The 15292-nt window shown below is 52.3% G+C and overlaps 1 protein-coding gene across 1 annotated transcript; it reads left to right on the top strand.

Moving 5' to 3' along the window:
• The first annotated feature begins 387 nt into the window (after nucleotides 1–387).
• On the top strand, nucleotides 388–14422 carry NECAP2 (NECAP endocytosis associated 2). Its single transcript, XM_025447216.3, is given in 9 exon segments — nucleotides 388–545; nucleotides 2881–2981; nucleotides 5577–5681; nucleotides 5762–5843; nucleotides 7037–7145; nucleotides 9448–9580; nucleotides 9583–9624; nucleotides 12269–12353; nucleotides 13166–14422. Coding segments are annotated over 9 exon segments (798 nt in total). The 5' UTR covers nucleotides 388–453; the 3' UTR covers nucleotides 13215–14422.
• The last annotated feature ends 870 nt before the right edge of the window (nucleotides 14423–15292 follow it).

Raw genomic sequence — 15292 nt, 5'->3', positions numbered from 1 at the left:
TCCCTGCATGGAGCCTGCTTCTCCCTCTGCCTGTGTCTCTGCCCCCCCCCCCCCCATGTATCTGTCATGAATAAATAAATAAAATCATTAAAAATAAGGAAATAAAAAAAGGAAAAAAAGGGAAAAAAGAAAGAAAATAGAGTCGGGAGAAGGAAGGACGTTCAGGTGGAGCCCAGGGTAGCACAGGCTGGAGGAGACAGTGGCTTCAGGGCGAGCGCTGCAGGTGGATGCAGCTGGGCCCCGGGCGCAGGCGCAGGCGTGCAGGGGACCCCAGGCCTCCGGGGTCCGGTCCGGCCGCCGCGTGTCTTGCGCCGGAGCCGCCAGCAGGGGGCGCGCGGGAGGCCGGCCAGCCGAGGCCCGCTCGCCGCCGCTCTAGCCCGACGGGTCACAGAGCGGCGGCGCTTCCGGCCCGCGGGGGGAAGGGGCCGGAAGTCCGGCGGCCCCGGCGTCGAGATGGAGGAGGGCGAGTACGAGTCGGTGCTCTGCGTGAAGCCGGAGGTGCACGTCTACCGCATCCCGCCGCGGGCCACCAACCGTGGCTACAGGTGACCGTGGGAGGACGGCGGCGCCCGGCCCGACGCCAGAGCGGGGAGGGAGACCCAGACCCGCCGGCCTCGGGGGAGCGGCCGCAGGGGCGGCGAGCGGAGGGCCCGAGCCGGGAGGCGCCGCTGCCGGGGCCGTTGACCCGCGAGGCCGGCGGAGGTGCCCGCGGAGGTGCCCGCGGAGGTGCGCGCGGAGGAGCCGGCGGAGGAGCCGGAGGAGGCGGGGCGGGAGCGCCCAGGGGACGCAAGGCCGCGGCCTCGCACCGCGCGCTGCCTGCGGTCCTGCCTGCCCTCTGTCACCAAGCGTTGGGAAAGAGAGAAAGAGGTGCACCTGTTACAGACGGCGTGGTCTGTGGCTATTCTGTGCCCCTGGGTCGGAGTGGAGATGGGGGTGGAGGGTGGGGATGGGGGTGATGGGGTGGAGGGTGGGGGAGGGAGGGGGGATGGGAGGGGGGATGGGGATGGAGGGAGGATGGAGGGGGGATGGGGGTGGCTGGGGATGATGGGGATGGGGGTGGAGGGTGGGGATGGAGAGGGGATGGGGTGGAGGGGTGGGGATGGGGGTGGAGATGGAGGGGGATGGAGGGGGGGATGGGGGTGGCTGGGATGATGGGGGTGGGGGGTGGGGATGGAGATGGAGGGGGATGAGATGAGGGGATGGGGTGGGTGGCTGGGATGATGGGGGTGGGGGTGGGGATGGAGATGGAGGGGGATGAGATGGAGGGGGATGGAGATGGAGGGGGATGGAGGGGCGATGGGGGTGGCTGGGATGATGGGGGTGGGGAAGGAGATGGAGGGGGGATGGAGATGGAGGGGGATGGGGGGTGGCTGGGATGATGGGGATGGGGTGGAGGGGGATGGAGGGGGTGGGGATGGGGATGGAGGGGGAATGGGGTGGAGGGTGGGGATGGGGGGTGGCTGGAGGGGGATGGGGATGGAGGGAGAATGGGGATGGAGGGGGTGGGGATGGGGATGGAGGGGGGGGTCGCTCTCCAAAGCCCCATTCGTCTCAGCCATTTGGAAATACAGGATTGGCCCGCACCGCAGGAAGGTGCAGCATCCGCCCATCTGGCCTCTTGTTACTTTCCAGGCCTGTTAACACAGACCCATAGCTGATTTTCTAGACAGACTATTTCAGTGAACACCTGTTACGCCCGTGGTGTGACTTAAGAGTAGTGTGGAAGCGACAAGAGAAACAGTTAGCAAGGTGGAGCTGGGACACCAGACCGGGGATGGTCAGCCTACTGCGATGACCCCTGCCAGTGGGCTGGGTTTGGTGCCTCCTGGCCCCGCTCAGGGTGAGGTTCCCAAGTGTCCGGGCCGGCTGGTTTCCCACAGAGGAAGCACTTGACCCCCAGAGCTCCTCTTAGCTTGGATCTAAGGCTTGTGTTGCCCCAGTAAGAGGAACTGAAACCGAGTCTGCTGACTTGTGACTTGAGCGCCTGCCTTCGTGTGGCCTTGAAAACAGCCTGCGTCCACAGCCAGTGGTATGGCTCGCCGTCCTGACTTAGGCTTAGGGACTTCCAAGGAAAGCCTCTTGAAAACACCCAAGGTTCTTGCCAGTTGGGGGTTTTGCCAAACTGCTTCTTAGAAGTAAAATGTGAAGTTACTGCTTTAAAAGCCCCGAAAGAAGCTTTTGTGATAAGTCCGTGGTTTCCTGGGGTTCTTTTGGCCTGGGGCACCTTTGAGGTTATATTTCTCGGACACCCATTCGTTTTTCTCACACGTATGGTTGCTGTCCTTTTCTCTTTTCTGCTAATGATTGCGCCCTCTCCACTTTTCCTCGAAGATCGTCTCTGGTCAAATGGTCACTCCGGCCGCTGCAGCCTGGCAGCGTCTTAAGCAGCAGGCCCAGGAGCTGCTGCTTTTACTGGGAGAAAACTGGAAGTCCTACTTTTGAGAAAAAGTATCTGTAGTCTAGAACTGGGGTTGGCAAACGGTGACCCACCCTGTTTTTGTGTGCCTCCCAAGCTAAGAATGGTTTTTATGTTTTTAAATAGTTGGGGAGCATTTAAAAAAAGGGACATTTCGTAATGTGAAGGTTATTTGAAATTTAGGTTTTTAGGGTCCAGCAGGTTGCACTGAAATAGTCACACTCAGTAGAAAACAGTCAAAATATGTGAAGCACCAGCACATGCAGGTACTGTCAATGGCTGCCCTTACTCTACGACAACCGAGTGCGCAGTTGTGACTGAGGTTGGATGGCCCTTTTCAGAGAAAGTTTGCCAGTCTCTGGTCACAAGCAAGCAGCCCACTTGCCCTTCTCATTCCCATCCCCAGCGCTAGAGCGGTGGAGCAGGAGCCTCTAGCAGAGGCTCAATGATTTTTGTCCCCTTAGGGCCGCGGAGTGGCAGCTGGACCAGCCATCATGGAGTGGCCGGCTGCGGATCACTGCAAAAGGGCAGGTGGCCTACATCAAGCTGGAGGACAGGACCTCAGGTAAAGGCAAGGGAGGCCCCTGTGGGGCTGAGATGCCAAACTCCTACTTTGTGAAGGGAGCGGCAGCAGCCCCGGCCTGTCCATATGGGTCATGGGAACTGATCCTGGAAATGAAAGGCCTGACTGTACCTCTAAGCTGCCTCCATTCCCCCCACCTTTAATTGTAGAAAGCACTGTCTTCAGGTGTAAAAGGGAGTATTTCCTATCAAGCACCTGTCTTTGGTGGGGGGTGAGGGGGACGTGCTTAAGAAAATACTAGTTTTGGAATCCAGGGAGAGGAGACCTGCAGGTTGGTCCCAGATACGAAGCCCCAGAGTTGCCTTGAAGATCAGCTGGGAGTGGGGGAGGGAGACGCACAACCCTCCGCTCTTGAGCTCTGCCTCTTAACGGGAATTCTGTTTATCAACTAAATGTAATTCCCCAGACTGACCACACCCATTAACTGAAGCTGCTGGAAGCTGCCCTGCTCAGCTCTTTCTTTGGTGAGAGGACAAGCCAAGCTGGGCTGTGTTGGGGTCAGCTGGCAGATGTCACCTTAGGGGAAATGTGTGTGGAAGTCATGTGCCACCAGGGCCTCTGGTGAGCTGTGGGGAGCAGTGCGGCCTGAAAGAGCCCCCGCCCCCAGAGCAGGGATTGGACACAGCTCCTGCTGAGCTGGACATTATGGCATTCGGTCATTTATTTTTCTCTAACATGTAGAGATTTTCTTGGTTGAAGCACATCATAGGCAAAACCGGCTGCCTCTTAGAACTGCATCTCTTGTGTCCAAGCTGTGAGACCTGGGGCGAGCCACATGACCTCTAGTGCCTCGGCCTCCTTTTGCAATGGGGATCATATGAGTTCATACTTCACAAGATTGTTGGAAATACGAAGTGAGCCCACATTTATCCAGTTGCTTTGTGAACTGCAAGGTGACCTAAAGCATCGATCTGTTCTGCAGTGTGGGGCTGGCTGGGTATTGGCTGCTATGATGAGGCCAGAGAACCCTGGCTGTGAGGTTTGCTGGGGTGTCCCAGGGGATCTCACATGGGATGGCAACACCTATTTTCTGGGGGCCTTGGAAGTGGACTTTAAGGGGATCACCTGGGATCCCTGGGTGGCGCAGCGGTTTGGCGCCTGCCTTTGGCCCAGGGCGCGATCCTGGAGACCCGGGATCGAATCCCACATCAGGCTCCCGGTGCATGGAGCCTGCTTCTCCCTCGGCCTATGTCTCTGCCTCTCTCTCTCTCTCTGTGACTATCATAAATAAATAAAAATTGAAAAAAAAATATTTAAAAAATAAAAAATAAAAAAGAACAAAACTTTAAAAAAAAAAAAAAAAAAAAAAGGGGATCACCTAGTTAGAACCACAGCTGCCATGCAGGAGCCACCCCGGGATGCTTTCCACGCAGGGTCATCCCTGCTCGGTCTTGTTTGTCTCTCTGCACTCCTTGGCCAGGGCTTCTCAGCTTTAGTGCCAGTGGCATTTGGGCCAGGGGAATATTGTGGGCTGTCAAGTCAGATTTCAGATATGTAGCAACATTCCTGGCTCTATCTACCAGATGCCAGTAGCAGCCCCCCAAGTTGCAAAAACCAAAAATGTCTCCACACGTTGGCACATGTCCCTTGAGGGGAGAGGGAGCAAAATCGCCCCAGGTTGAGAATCACTGCTCTAGGCCAAAGGCATTCAGGTGAGTCCCAGAATCCCAGGGACCAAACAAGGGGGTGGGGCAGAAAAATTATCAAGAAGCGTTAGACTTGGGACGCCTGGGTGGCTCAGGGGTTGAGCATCTTCCTTTGGCTCAGGGCGTGATCACAGAGTTCTGGGTTCAAGTCCCCATCGGGCTCCCTGCAGGGAGCCTGCTTCTCCCTCTGTGTCTCTCATGAATAAATAAATAAAATCTTTAAAAAAAAAAAAAGAGGCTATAGACTGTAGGGCCACTGATTCGGATTCAGTTCAGCCTCGATTGCACAATCACTTGTGAACCACAGCATTGAGTAGAGAAGCCTTGATCGAGTACTAAAAGCGTGAAGAGAGGTCAGCACCTGCTGAAGTGATGCGAGTCTAGAACGCTCCCAAGGGTGTGTGCTGTCCTGGGGATAGAGAGCTGGAGTGGCAAGGGGTGTGTTTGCCAGGGGCTCCTTTTAAAACCACTGGCCCTCTTGCCCTGTCTCAGCTGCTTCAGATTCTTCTGTGGGTGCCACTGGGTTCCCCTACAGTCCTGTCTCAGGTACCTGGACCAGGGCCTGCCTGCTCCTGGGCTCTCGGGTGTAGGAAGGTAGGCGCTACCCCAGTGCTCCCGGGGGAATGGAATTCCAGCATTGCTAGAGCTTTGGATTGTAAGAGAAGCCAGAAATCTGGATTATTTTACGTGTAATTTGATTTTGAAAAGTTTGGCAATTAAGTTAAGAATATTAAAAGTGGACTGTATCTGACTTCTAGGCCACCCCCTGACTTCAACCTTTCTTAGGTTATAGGTCTGTCCATCAGAATGGATTTGATTTGAACCCCAGAGTAAGGTTTGCCTGTCTGCCTTTCAGGGAAAAGGCCCCAGTGGTATGATAGAAAATTCAGCTGGAAGGGGGCTCAAGGCTCACCCTAACTTGTGCTTCCAGGGGAGCTCTTTGCTCAGGCCCCGGTGGACCAGTTTCCTGGCACAGCTGTGGAGAGCGTGACCGATTCCAGCAGATACTTTGTTATCCGCATCGAAGATGGAAATGGTGCGTGTGAGGCGTGGTGGTTCCCCTCGGTGAGAAGGGTTTCCTCTGGCAAATGGGATTAATCATGTGTTGTCCTCCAGGACGCCGGGCATTTATTGGAATTGGCTTCGGGGACCGAGGCGATGCCTTTGACTTCAATGTTGCGTTGCAGGACCATTTCAAGTGAGTGGTTCTAGGACACATGCTTAAGCCTCCTCCCTTCTTTCCAGGGACGGAATGGTTTCCCAGCCTAGGCTACCCAGGTGGCTGCTTGGGATTTGTCTGCTAGCAGCCTCAGGGAAACTCACTGCTCCTTTGGGGCCGGCTGCCTTCTCTACCTTCAAGTCCTCTCTGCCCCGGACCCATCTCTCAGTGGTCAGCTGGCCCAACCTCTGAGGTGCCATACCTCTTCCCTTACCAGGCACTGGAGGAGCCAGAGTCCGTGGGAGGCACATGTGGCCTTCTTGAACCTGTTCCTCCGTGATGCAATAAGTGGTGCTGCTCCTGCCATCCGGATGTCCTGGGAGTCCTTTCTAAAGCTAAGGGGCAGGGCAGGAGAGACTGCCCCCTTGCCACCTGTAGGCCTCCCTTTCTGGCTGCTGGCAAGTTGGAGAGTGTGCAGCCTCTCTCGTGGACACCTCTGGCTCTTTCCTGGCCTGGTATCCCCGCCCAGGTGGCTCCTGGATGGCTATTGTTTGGAGGGTTGGGGACAACCTTTGTGTTGCCCTCTACTTTCTGGACATCTGTCTTGTCTCACCATCTACTTTATGAGTCCTTAGGTGCGGGATGTGGATACATTGTCTTGGTTCTCATGCCGGGTGCTGAGGAGGAGAGGGCCAGGTTCTCATATTTCCTGAAGAGCAGTGTCAGGACCTTCTTTTACATAAATGAGGTCACTGAATTTTCATAGCGGTCTTTAAGACAGAAAATTGCCATCCCATTTTGTTGATGAGGAAACTGATGTGCGTGCAGCTAGTTAGTGTCAGAGTCAGGATTTGTTTTTGTTTTTAAAGATTTTATTTATTAATGAGAGAGACAGAGAAAGAGAGAGAGAGAGAGAGAGAGAGAGAGAATGAGAGAGGCAGAGACACAGGCAGAGGGAGAAGCAGGCTCCATGCAGGGAGCCTGATGCAGGACTCGATCCCGGGACTCCAGGATCATGCCCTGGGCCAAAGACAGGCGCTAAACCACTGAGCCACCCAGGTATCCCCACAAAGTCAGAATTTGAATTCAGGCCCACTACTCAAGCCCCCTGCGTGGGCTCTTTCTGCCACTTAAATGCTTTGTCCTGGACCGATGGCAGGTAGGGGTGGAGTGAGGGAGGTGAATGCAGGGCACCTGGCCTCATCCTCACCTTTTTCTTCCTGTCCTCTCAGGTGGGTGAAACAGCAGTGTGAATTTGCAAAACAAGCCCAGAACCCAGACCAGGGCCCCAAGTTGGACCTAGGCTTCAAAGAGGGCCAGACTATCAAGCTCAACATCGCGGTGAGTCCCATACTCACTTGTCTTTGTCAGCCAGTACCCAAGCCTGGCCCAGAGCTCACCCCTCTTTCCCACAGTTCAGTTCCATCAGTTGAACATATGTTTGTGGAGCAGCTGCCTCGTGCCAGGTCCCGTGCTGGCGGTGAATGAGACAGCTCTACTCTCTTGGAGCTCAGAGTTAAACAGAGATGGATGAGACGAGATGTGACCACAACTTGGCAGGGGAGGGGATGCGCTCGGTGCTGGGAGCTCCTAGAGGAGGGGCATGCAGCCCGCAGGGGAAGCAAGGAAGGGTTCCTGGAAGAAGTGACCTGTAAGGAAGTTGGAAAGGGGGTGGTCAAGCAGAGGGAACAGCATGTGCAAAGCCTCTCTGAGTTGAAAAGGAGCATTATTCGCTTGTTGCCGGAGCTGGCGTTTTTGACCAGGCTGTTAGAATGGGGATCAGCTGCCCCATGGCTTGGCATCTCGAGGAAGGAAGATTTGGGAGAGCTCTGGGCCAGAAGGTATTGAGATGGGTGCTGGGAGTCATGGGCAGCTTTTGCTGCTGCTGGTGGTGTCCTGACACCCCGTGTCTTCATCCTGAGTTGCCCTGCATCTGGGTTTCCCATTGTCAGTTCCTGTTGAGAATGGGAAAAGGTAGGGCTGGGCTGGTGGCCAAAACTTGGTCCTCACCTGGCTACAGGGAATGGGGTTGGAGGTGATTTTGGGGAACCAAGACCAAATGGAAATGTTTTTGGAAGAAACTGTGTAACCTTAATATAATGCTCTTCTTCTTTACTTACTCTTTATTTACTATCTCTTTCTCCTCTTTTCTGCTTCACGCTGGTGATTTGGGACCCTTGACGTTGGCCAACTGGCCCTTAAGAGAAAATACAGGTCATGTCCACTGGACTGGTTGGGATGTGATTCCTCTCTTGCTGGGAGGAAACTAACATTTAATGAGCATCAGCTGTGTGCCAGGTAGTGTGTTTTTAGGCACTTCTATAAATTCTATGAATTTTTAGGCACTTCTATGAACATTCTGCCACTTTATAGGAAATTGAGCCTTGGAGAGTTTAAGGGACTTGCCCAGGTTGTAGAGCTGGAAATAACCAGCACAGCTGGACTCACTGAGGGTTTTGAGATTTCTGACTTGAGGACTCTGGCGTTAACATTGGATTAAGCTACTGCTCCTTACAAGGTGGAAACTGTGTCTTCATCTTTATAACTTGCACTGGTTTCCCATTGGGGCTCAGGTTTTTGTTTTTGTTTTGTTTTGTTTTGTTTTAATGTTTTATGGAAGTACAATATGCATACAGAAAAGTACACACAGTATAAATGTAGAAATCTGTGGATTTTTGAAAACCAAATGTACCCATGCAAACTAGCCCCCAGATCAAGAGGCATTGATTATCACCATTCTGGTCCTGAGGTTGAATGCCCTAGATTTGGTTTTTCAGTTTTTATGAATGGATCCTGCCAGTTTGTACTCTACTGTGTATGGCTGCTTTACCCAGTGTAGCATTTGTGAGAGCTCCTGATTTGTTGCATCTAGTTTGTCCATTGTCACTGTGGTGGCATATTTCATTATGAGAATGTGTCCCAGTGTTAGTTTTTTTTCTTTTTTCTTTTAAGATTTATTTGAGGGCAGGGGAGGGGTAGAGGCAGAGGGAGAATCCTTAAGGAGACTCCACACTGAGCATGGAGCCCATCTCAGGGCTCGAGCCCACAACCTGAACTGAATCCAAGAGTCAAACGCTTAACCAGCTGAGCCACCCAGGCTTGTCGTCGTCCCCCCGTGTTACTGTTTAAGCAACGATGGACATTGGGGTAATTGCAAGGTTGGAGCTATGACAAATGGTGCGGCTGTGAATCTCCCAAGTGCATGTCTTTTCGTGCACGTGTTCAGCTCTAGATTCTCCCAGAGAGTTTTCCAAGTAGTTTTCCCTGTTTACACTCCCACCAGCAGCGCATGAGTGAGTGTGCTGGTTCTACTTCCTTGTCAGTACTTGATGATCTAGCTTGTAGCCATTCTAGTGGGTGTGTAATGGTATAGCACTAGTTTTCGTTTGTGGTTCAATTTGTATCTCCCTGATGATTAATGAACCCAGTGCTGAGTTTTCAAATTAGATATATTTGGGGTAGCTCTAGAATTGTGAAGTATTGAACACAGCTCACCACAGAGAGGGTGCTGGATAGCTCTTGACCAGATGGTTATATAGATATTTGGGGCTTGAGGGCCACCTTGGCCCTCTTTGTGGGGCTTTCCGATAAGCATGGGGACCCCAGCAGAACTGACTGGTTTGCATTCCTTTTCTCTTTTCAGAACATGAAGAAGAAGGAAGGAGCAGCTGGGACTCCCCGAGCACGGCCTGCAAGCACAGGAGGACTGAGCCTGCTTCCCCCGCCCCCAGGGGGGAAAACCTCCACCCTGATCCCTCCCCCTGGGGAGCAGTTGTCTGGGGCGCCCCCGTCGTCCAGACAGCAGTTGCTCCCAGTTCAGGTCAGTGCTCAGGAGTGACTATACTTGCTGCTAACCCCACAGTGGTGGGTTCTTCTCCCTGCTGGCAGCTGGTGCCCCATGGTGGTCCCTCCTTCATTCACACTATCTATCATTTGGCACCTGTATGTGATCCTGCCCAGACTGGGTCAGGGGTTTCTCTGTGTCCTGATACCTGCCACTTACCCCTTCAGTGCCTCTGTCAACTCCTGATGGGCAGGGGCTGCGGCTTTTTTGTTGTGACACTGATTTGCTGCGAAATCATCAGCACATGAGTTTTTGGTTCTCAGAGGCTGCTCAGTGTTGGTTGAGAGGGTGGGTGATAGAGACACTGTCTGCTCAGATCCTAGACACAAAGACCAAATGTATGGGTCCATATACTTCCAGCCAATATGTTGTGGGGAGGCTCCATGGAAAAGGTGGCATTGAGGTGGGTCTAGAAGGAAGGAGACTGGGGCAGAAGATGTTTGGTGTTCCAGACAGAAGATTTCGAATAAGGCTCAGATTTTTAAATACCTGGTGTGTGTAGAGAAATGGATGTAGCATAAGTATGCCAAGTTAGGTAGTGGGAAATAAAATGGGGAATTTAGGTTGGAGCAAGTTCCCTAGCAAGGTGCTGGGGAGCTGAGAGGCCACTCCCCCAGCACACTATGCTGGGTGCTTGTTCTGAGGTGTAAGAAACAGCTTTTGGAGACCCTGGGATTCCAGAAGCTCAGTGCCCAGTACCAGCTACTGATAGTGCTGGGGAGCTAGCCCATTCCCTTGGCTTCCCTAGGCTGGGGGCTTGTTGCCACCCCAGTTTCCCCACACCGGTCTCACCAGTTTCTGGGGGTGTGTGTCAGGATCTAGGCAGGAAGCCTGCTTTCTTTCTCTTATGGGTGTGGACATTGGCTTCCCCATCTGGAGGTCAGGCTTCCAACCTCAGCCCTGTGGGGAATTCCCGCTCACGAGTGGGCAGGAGTAGGAGTCAGCGAGCCCGCACCCTGGCACCAGGAACTGCTCTTTGAGCATTGCTTCTCAGAGTGAGGTAACAGGCCCACCTACCTTGACATCACCAGGGACATGGACAGGAATCTGCGTTTTTAATGTTATTTGTAAGCTCACCAAGGTCTGAGAGCCACTATTTCAGGCCATCCCTCAGTTGCTGGTGCATGTTTAACAGCTAATACAGAGTATCTGTTATGTGCCAGGCAGTGTTTTAGGTTTTAGGCCCTGGGAAAGCTGCAAGTACAGCACAAGTTCTCTCAAGGGCTTGCGTTCTTTTTTTTTTTTTTTTTAAGATTTCATTTCTTTATTTTGAGAGATCAGGCATGGGCAGGGGCAGTGGGAGACTCTCAGAGAGACTCCACCTGGAGGGGAGAGCCTGATGTGGGGCTGGATCTCAACCCTGAGAACCCTGAGATCTTGACCTGAGCCTGTGGACTGACACCTGACTGAGCCCCCCAGGCTCCACTGAAGGGCTTACATTTTAATGTACAAAACAAGCAATTAGTGTTTCGGGGTCAAATAAGGAGCCACAAAGAGCACCATTCATTGAGCGCTTCGTATATGCTTTCAAACTGGACTGGGCGAGTTCTGGTTGTAGCTTATCGGTTGTGTGGTAGGCAGAAGAGGGCCTGCTTCGCTGTGGCTCAGTGTTCTCATCTGGAGGATGGGGGCAGTCATGGTACCTACAGTGTGGATTTCTGGTGAGGATCAAATGAGCTCATCCGTGGGTAACACTTAAGGAGTGTTTAGTGTTTAACACTAAAACACTAAGTGTTTGTCAGGTGTCGTAACACTGATGTGGCCATTCCCACCGGCACGTGCATTCCACTGTTAACTCCTATAGCATAAACCGGTTCTGTGAAGTCACTGTCATCCTCCCCTTTTGGGAGATAAGGAAACAGACTTGAGGGAAGCGCATGAAGTCATGTGGTTGGTCCTGGCCTGTCCTCCCCCAGGGACTGTGAGCGGGTCTGAATGAGACAGTGATAAGCACTTGGTAACTGTAAAACTAAATCTTTGAGGGCCTTGATGTTATCTGGTCTCCCAGCCCAGAGCAGATTAGAAGTAGCAAATTGGTGGAAGGCCGGAGGGCACAGGGCCTTTCCCAGGGATGTGGCACTGGGGGAGGTGCCAGAGGAGCACAGAAGCAGTCCCACTGTGCCCCACCTCCACCCCATGAAGAGATTCTCCCCAAACCCTTACCAGCTTGGGTCCCATCACCTGGCACATGTCTGGAGCATAACTTTTTCATTCAGTTGATCCAGACACTGGATTGAGGGCTTTATGTGAAGATGACCTTGCATCGTTGGTGGGCATTCTCCATTCAAGGAGCCAGGGCAGGAGATAGTAAATTTTAAACAGACTGCCAACGTGAGCAGTGGACTACAAGGCCAGCTTCGGGTATGAGTGACAAATGATGTGGGACTCATCCTTACTGGCACTCTCCCCTCCCCTTTTCTCCAGGAGCCCTCAAGGGCTCGTGAGCAGATGGCAGAAATGTGGCCGCTCACTGGGGTTTTTTGTCCCAGAGCTGGTCTCTGTTTCTCTCAGCCACCTGGAATCATGAGACTGATTTCAGAGATCACCAGAAAGAGAGATCTCTGACTCCCGTGTCTCCTTTTCTTCTCTCTCTGACCGTCGGATTTGGGGACATCAGTAGGAGGTGCCACCACGTCCTGGCCACAACCCAAGCCTGCCACTACTGCCACCACCGACATCTGGGGAGACTTTACCAAATCTGCAGGGTGAGGAGGGTCACATTTTTGTGGTGGGACTGGGGCCAGGGCGGTTTCCCTAGAAACCTGGGATTGCTCCAGATGCTTTTTTCCTGGTGTCTGGAGCCACAGCTCTGACTTGGATATTTTCAGGCCAGCCAGCGACAGAGCCCCACAGTGCCTGCTTGGGGTGCCATACTTCTCTCCGGAAGGCTTTTTGCGATCTCTACTGCTAGGTGACCTGGGGTACACTGTCAGTCTTCCTGGTCTTCCAGCCACCTTTGGCTTGTCCCCAGTAGCAGCTCCCCCTTCTTCTCTACCCCACAGTCCCTTACTCTTGCCCCAGCTATCTCAGAACACCGGGCTGAGAGCTAATCTTGGTTCTAGCCTTAGTCCAGCCTCATGGTCTCTTGCCTTCTCTGCCTCAATAAAATTTCAAGCCTTTCCTTGGAATTGAGGTGAAGAGATGCTAGAAACTTACTGCACCATTGTTTACAGGAATAGACTGTAGGACAGGACTCAGCATGTGTTTTCTGTAGAGGACCAGCTAGCAGATCATTTAGACTCTAAAGACCTTATGGTCTCTACTCTGTTTTTATAGCTCAAAAGCAGCCTCAGGTGGTATGTAAGTGGATGGGCATGGATATGTGCCAAAAAAAGTTAATTTACAGAAACAGAGGACTAGGTTTGGTTCCTGGGCTATAGTTTGCTGACCCCTGCTCTAGAACATTCAGAGACTGACTTCTTGGAACTCTTACTGCCCAGAGAGAAGCCATGTTTTATCGACTTAGTATTTTCAAGCATTTGAACTCTCCCACCTCTCCCTTTTTTTCCTTTTGTAGGTCGACTTCCAGTCAGACTCAACCAGGCACAGGCTGGGTCCAGTTCTGATCTGAGCATACCCTTCTTTTTCCTCATAACAATTTCTGGAAAGGAGCCGCCTCACCTGGGCCAAAGGAAGGAGGACGAAGCACTCCCTGGCCAGCTTCTGTTTGGAGCGTGACTGTCTCTCCTCACCCGACTTTCTTGAAAGATTGACATGTTAGGCAGTAAATTGGCACCATGTCAGTGTTTCTTGGGATTCAAGTGTGCAGCCAGAACACAGGAGGAGAAAAGCTCCAGTATCCCTGTCCCTGTCTCTCTTGACATGAGAGACTCTGAGACTGCTGCTTCCATCACTGCGATCCATATTAAACAGAAGCCCCCAAAGCCAAAGAAGGGGTTGAGTGTGCTGCCTGGCCTCAGCTGGGCCCTTCTCAGTGGTTACAGGTGTCCCATGATCACTGTCCAGAAGGAAGGCTTTCTGCACTCTCACTGGCTGTAGCCGCTTCCTTCAAGGTGCCTTCAGCGGGGGGATTCCTTCCTGATTTCTGGCAGGTTTATAGGCTGCAGCTCGAACAGATAATCAGGAGGGAAATCAAGAGTATTAACTAGCTTTTTAAAAAATTTTAATATTTGCTTTGCTAACGTGCTGATCTGCACTAACTCGCCTTTGCAAAAGGGCCTGCTCCTGCAAGATGCCCAGCAGGGGCCTCTGAAAGCATTCCGCACCGTCTGCCGCAGGAACTGCTCTGAGCTTCAGAAAGCGGCGTCCAAGTGGCCTGGTTGCCGGGTCTTGTGGGCCAGGTGGGCAATGCAGGGCTGAGGCAGGCTCTGGGAGCCAGGTGGAAGAGTGTTTGAGCAGGAAAGTCGGAGGAACTGTTCTCATGGAGGTGGGGGGTTCGGCTTTTCTGTCTGTTGACAGCTGTCTGGGCTCAGGGGCTGTCAGCACAGTTCCCAGGGGACTCGGGTTTTCTCCGTGGTGGTTTCTGAAGTGCCTTGTCTGCAGACAACCTCTTACTTTCTTTTCTCCTTCAGAGACTGTACATGACAGAAGGAGTTCTGAGTGAACTGGAAGCCTAGGGTTGCCTGTATTACTGGTTTATGAGAAATAATTTTATCTGAGCACACCTCTAAATTTGCTTTTATCAACATACCTTACCTCTGAATTGAAAGATCTATTTTTCGAAGGGTCAAGACAATGAACTGAAAAAACTGTTGGCCTTTTTTGTGGGACCAGATTCCGAAGATGATAAAATAAATATTTTTACTTCTGTCAATGTATGTCAGAGATGAACATGTTTTTGGCAGCATGGGCACTAAACCAGGGTGCCATGGCTAGACACTCAGCCACGTCTTACACTGATCGTGTGTGTCCAGATTTAAAGTCTGGTGCCAGGGTGTCAGATTAGCCAAAATAAGAGAATTGCGTCTTACTGCCCTAAGGCAACCAGTAACTTCTCTGCTGTGCATCTAGAAGAGCACAGTCTTTTTGTCATTCTGGGACATTCTGGCTTGTAATGTGGGAGAGGGCCTCTACCTCTCCCCACAAGACCTCACTGTGGAAGCATTCCCCTAAATAGTAAGGGTGTACAGGCATGCAGAAGCTGAAAACCAAAGGCCACAGCTCTTCTGTGCCTGAGGCTTTGGTAAGAAATCTGTGGTTGTTAGTTATGGAAACGGCCACTCTGCTAATAAACCGTATAAGGGGGGGAACGTAGAAAATTAGAATGGAGAGTTCTCTGCCCTTTGAATAAGAGTAAGGAATTTGCATCAAAGAAGTCTCAGGAGTATTAAACTTTTTGTCTGTTGCCCATTACCTCCCCCCCCCCTTTTTTTAAATTTATGATAGAGAGAGAGAGAGGCAGAGACATAGGCAGAGGGAGAAGCAGGCTCAATGCACCGGGAGCCCGACGTGGGATTCGATATCAGGTTTCCAGGATCGCGCCCTGGGCCAAAGGCAGGCGCCAAACTGCTGCGCCACCCAGGGATCCCTGCCCATTACCTCCCATCTTTTTTCCTAAATGCTTGCAGGCTAGAACAGAGGAAACTTAACCTTGAAGGAACCCTTGAATAGAAGTACCTCCCCTTGGAGGTGGGCTCTTGGGTTCTGGAGATGGACCTGGGCTTTGGATCTAGGCTCTCTCCTG

This window comes from Canis lupus, chromosome 2 (assembly GCF_003254725.2).
Source record: "Canis lupus dingo isolate Sandy chromosome 2, ASM325472v2, whole genome shotgun sequence".
Lineage (NCBI taxonomy): Eukaryota > Metazoa > Chordata > Mammalia > Carnivora > Canidae > Canis > Canis lupus.
This window is presented reverse-complemented; position numbering and strand designations above follow the sequence as displayed.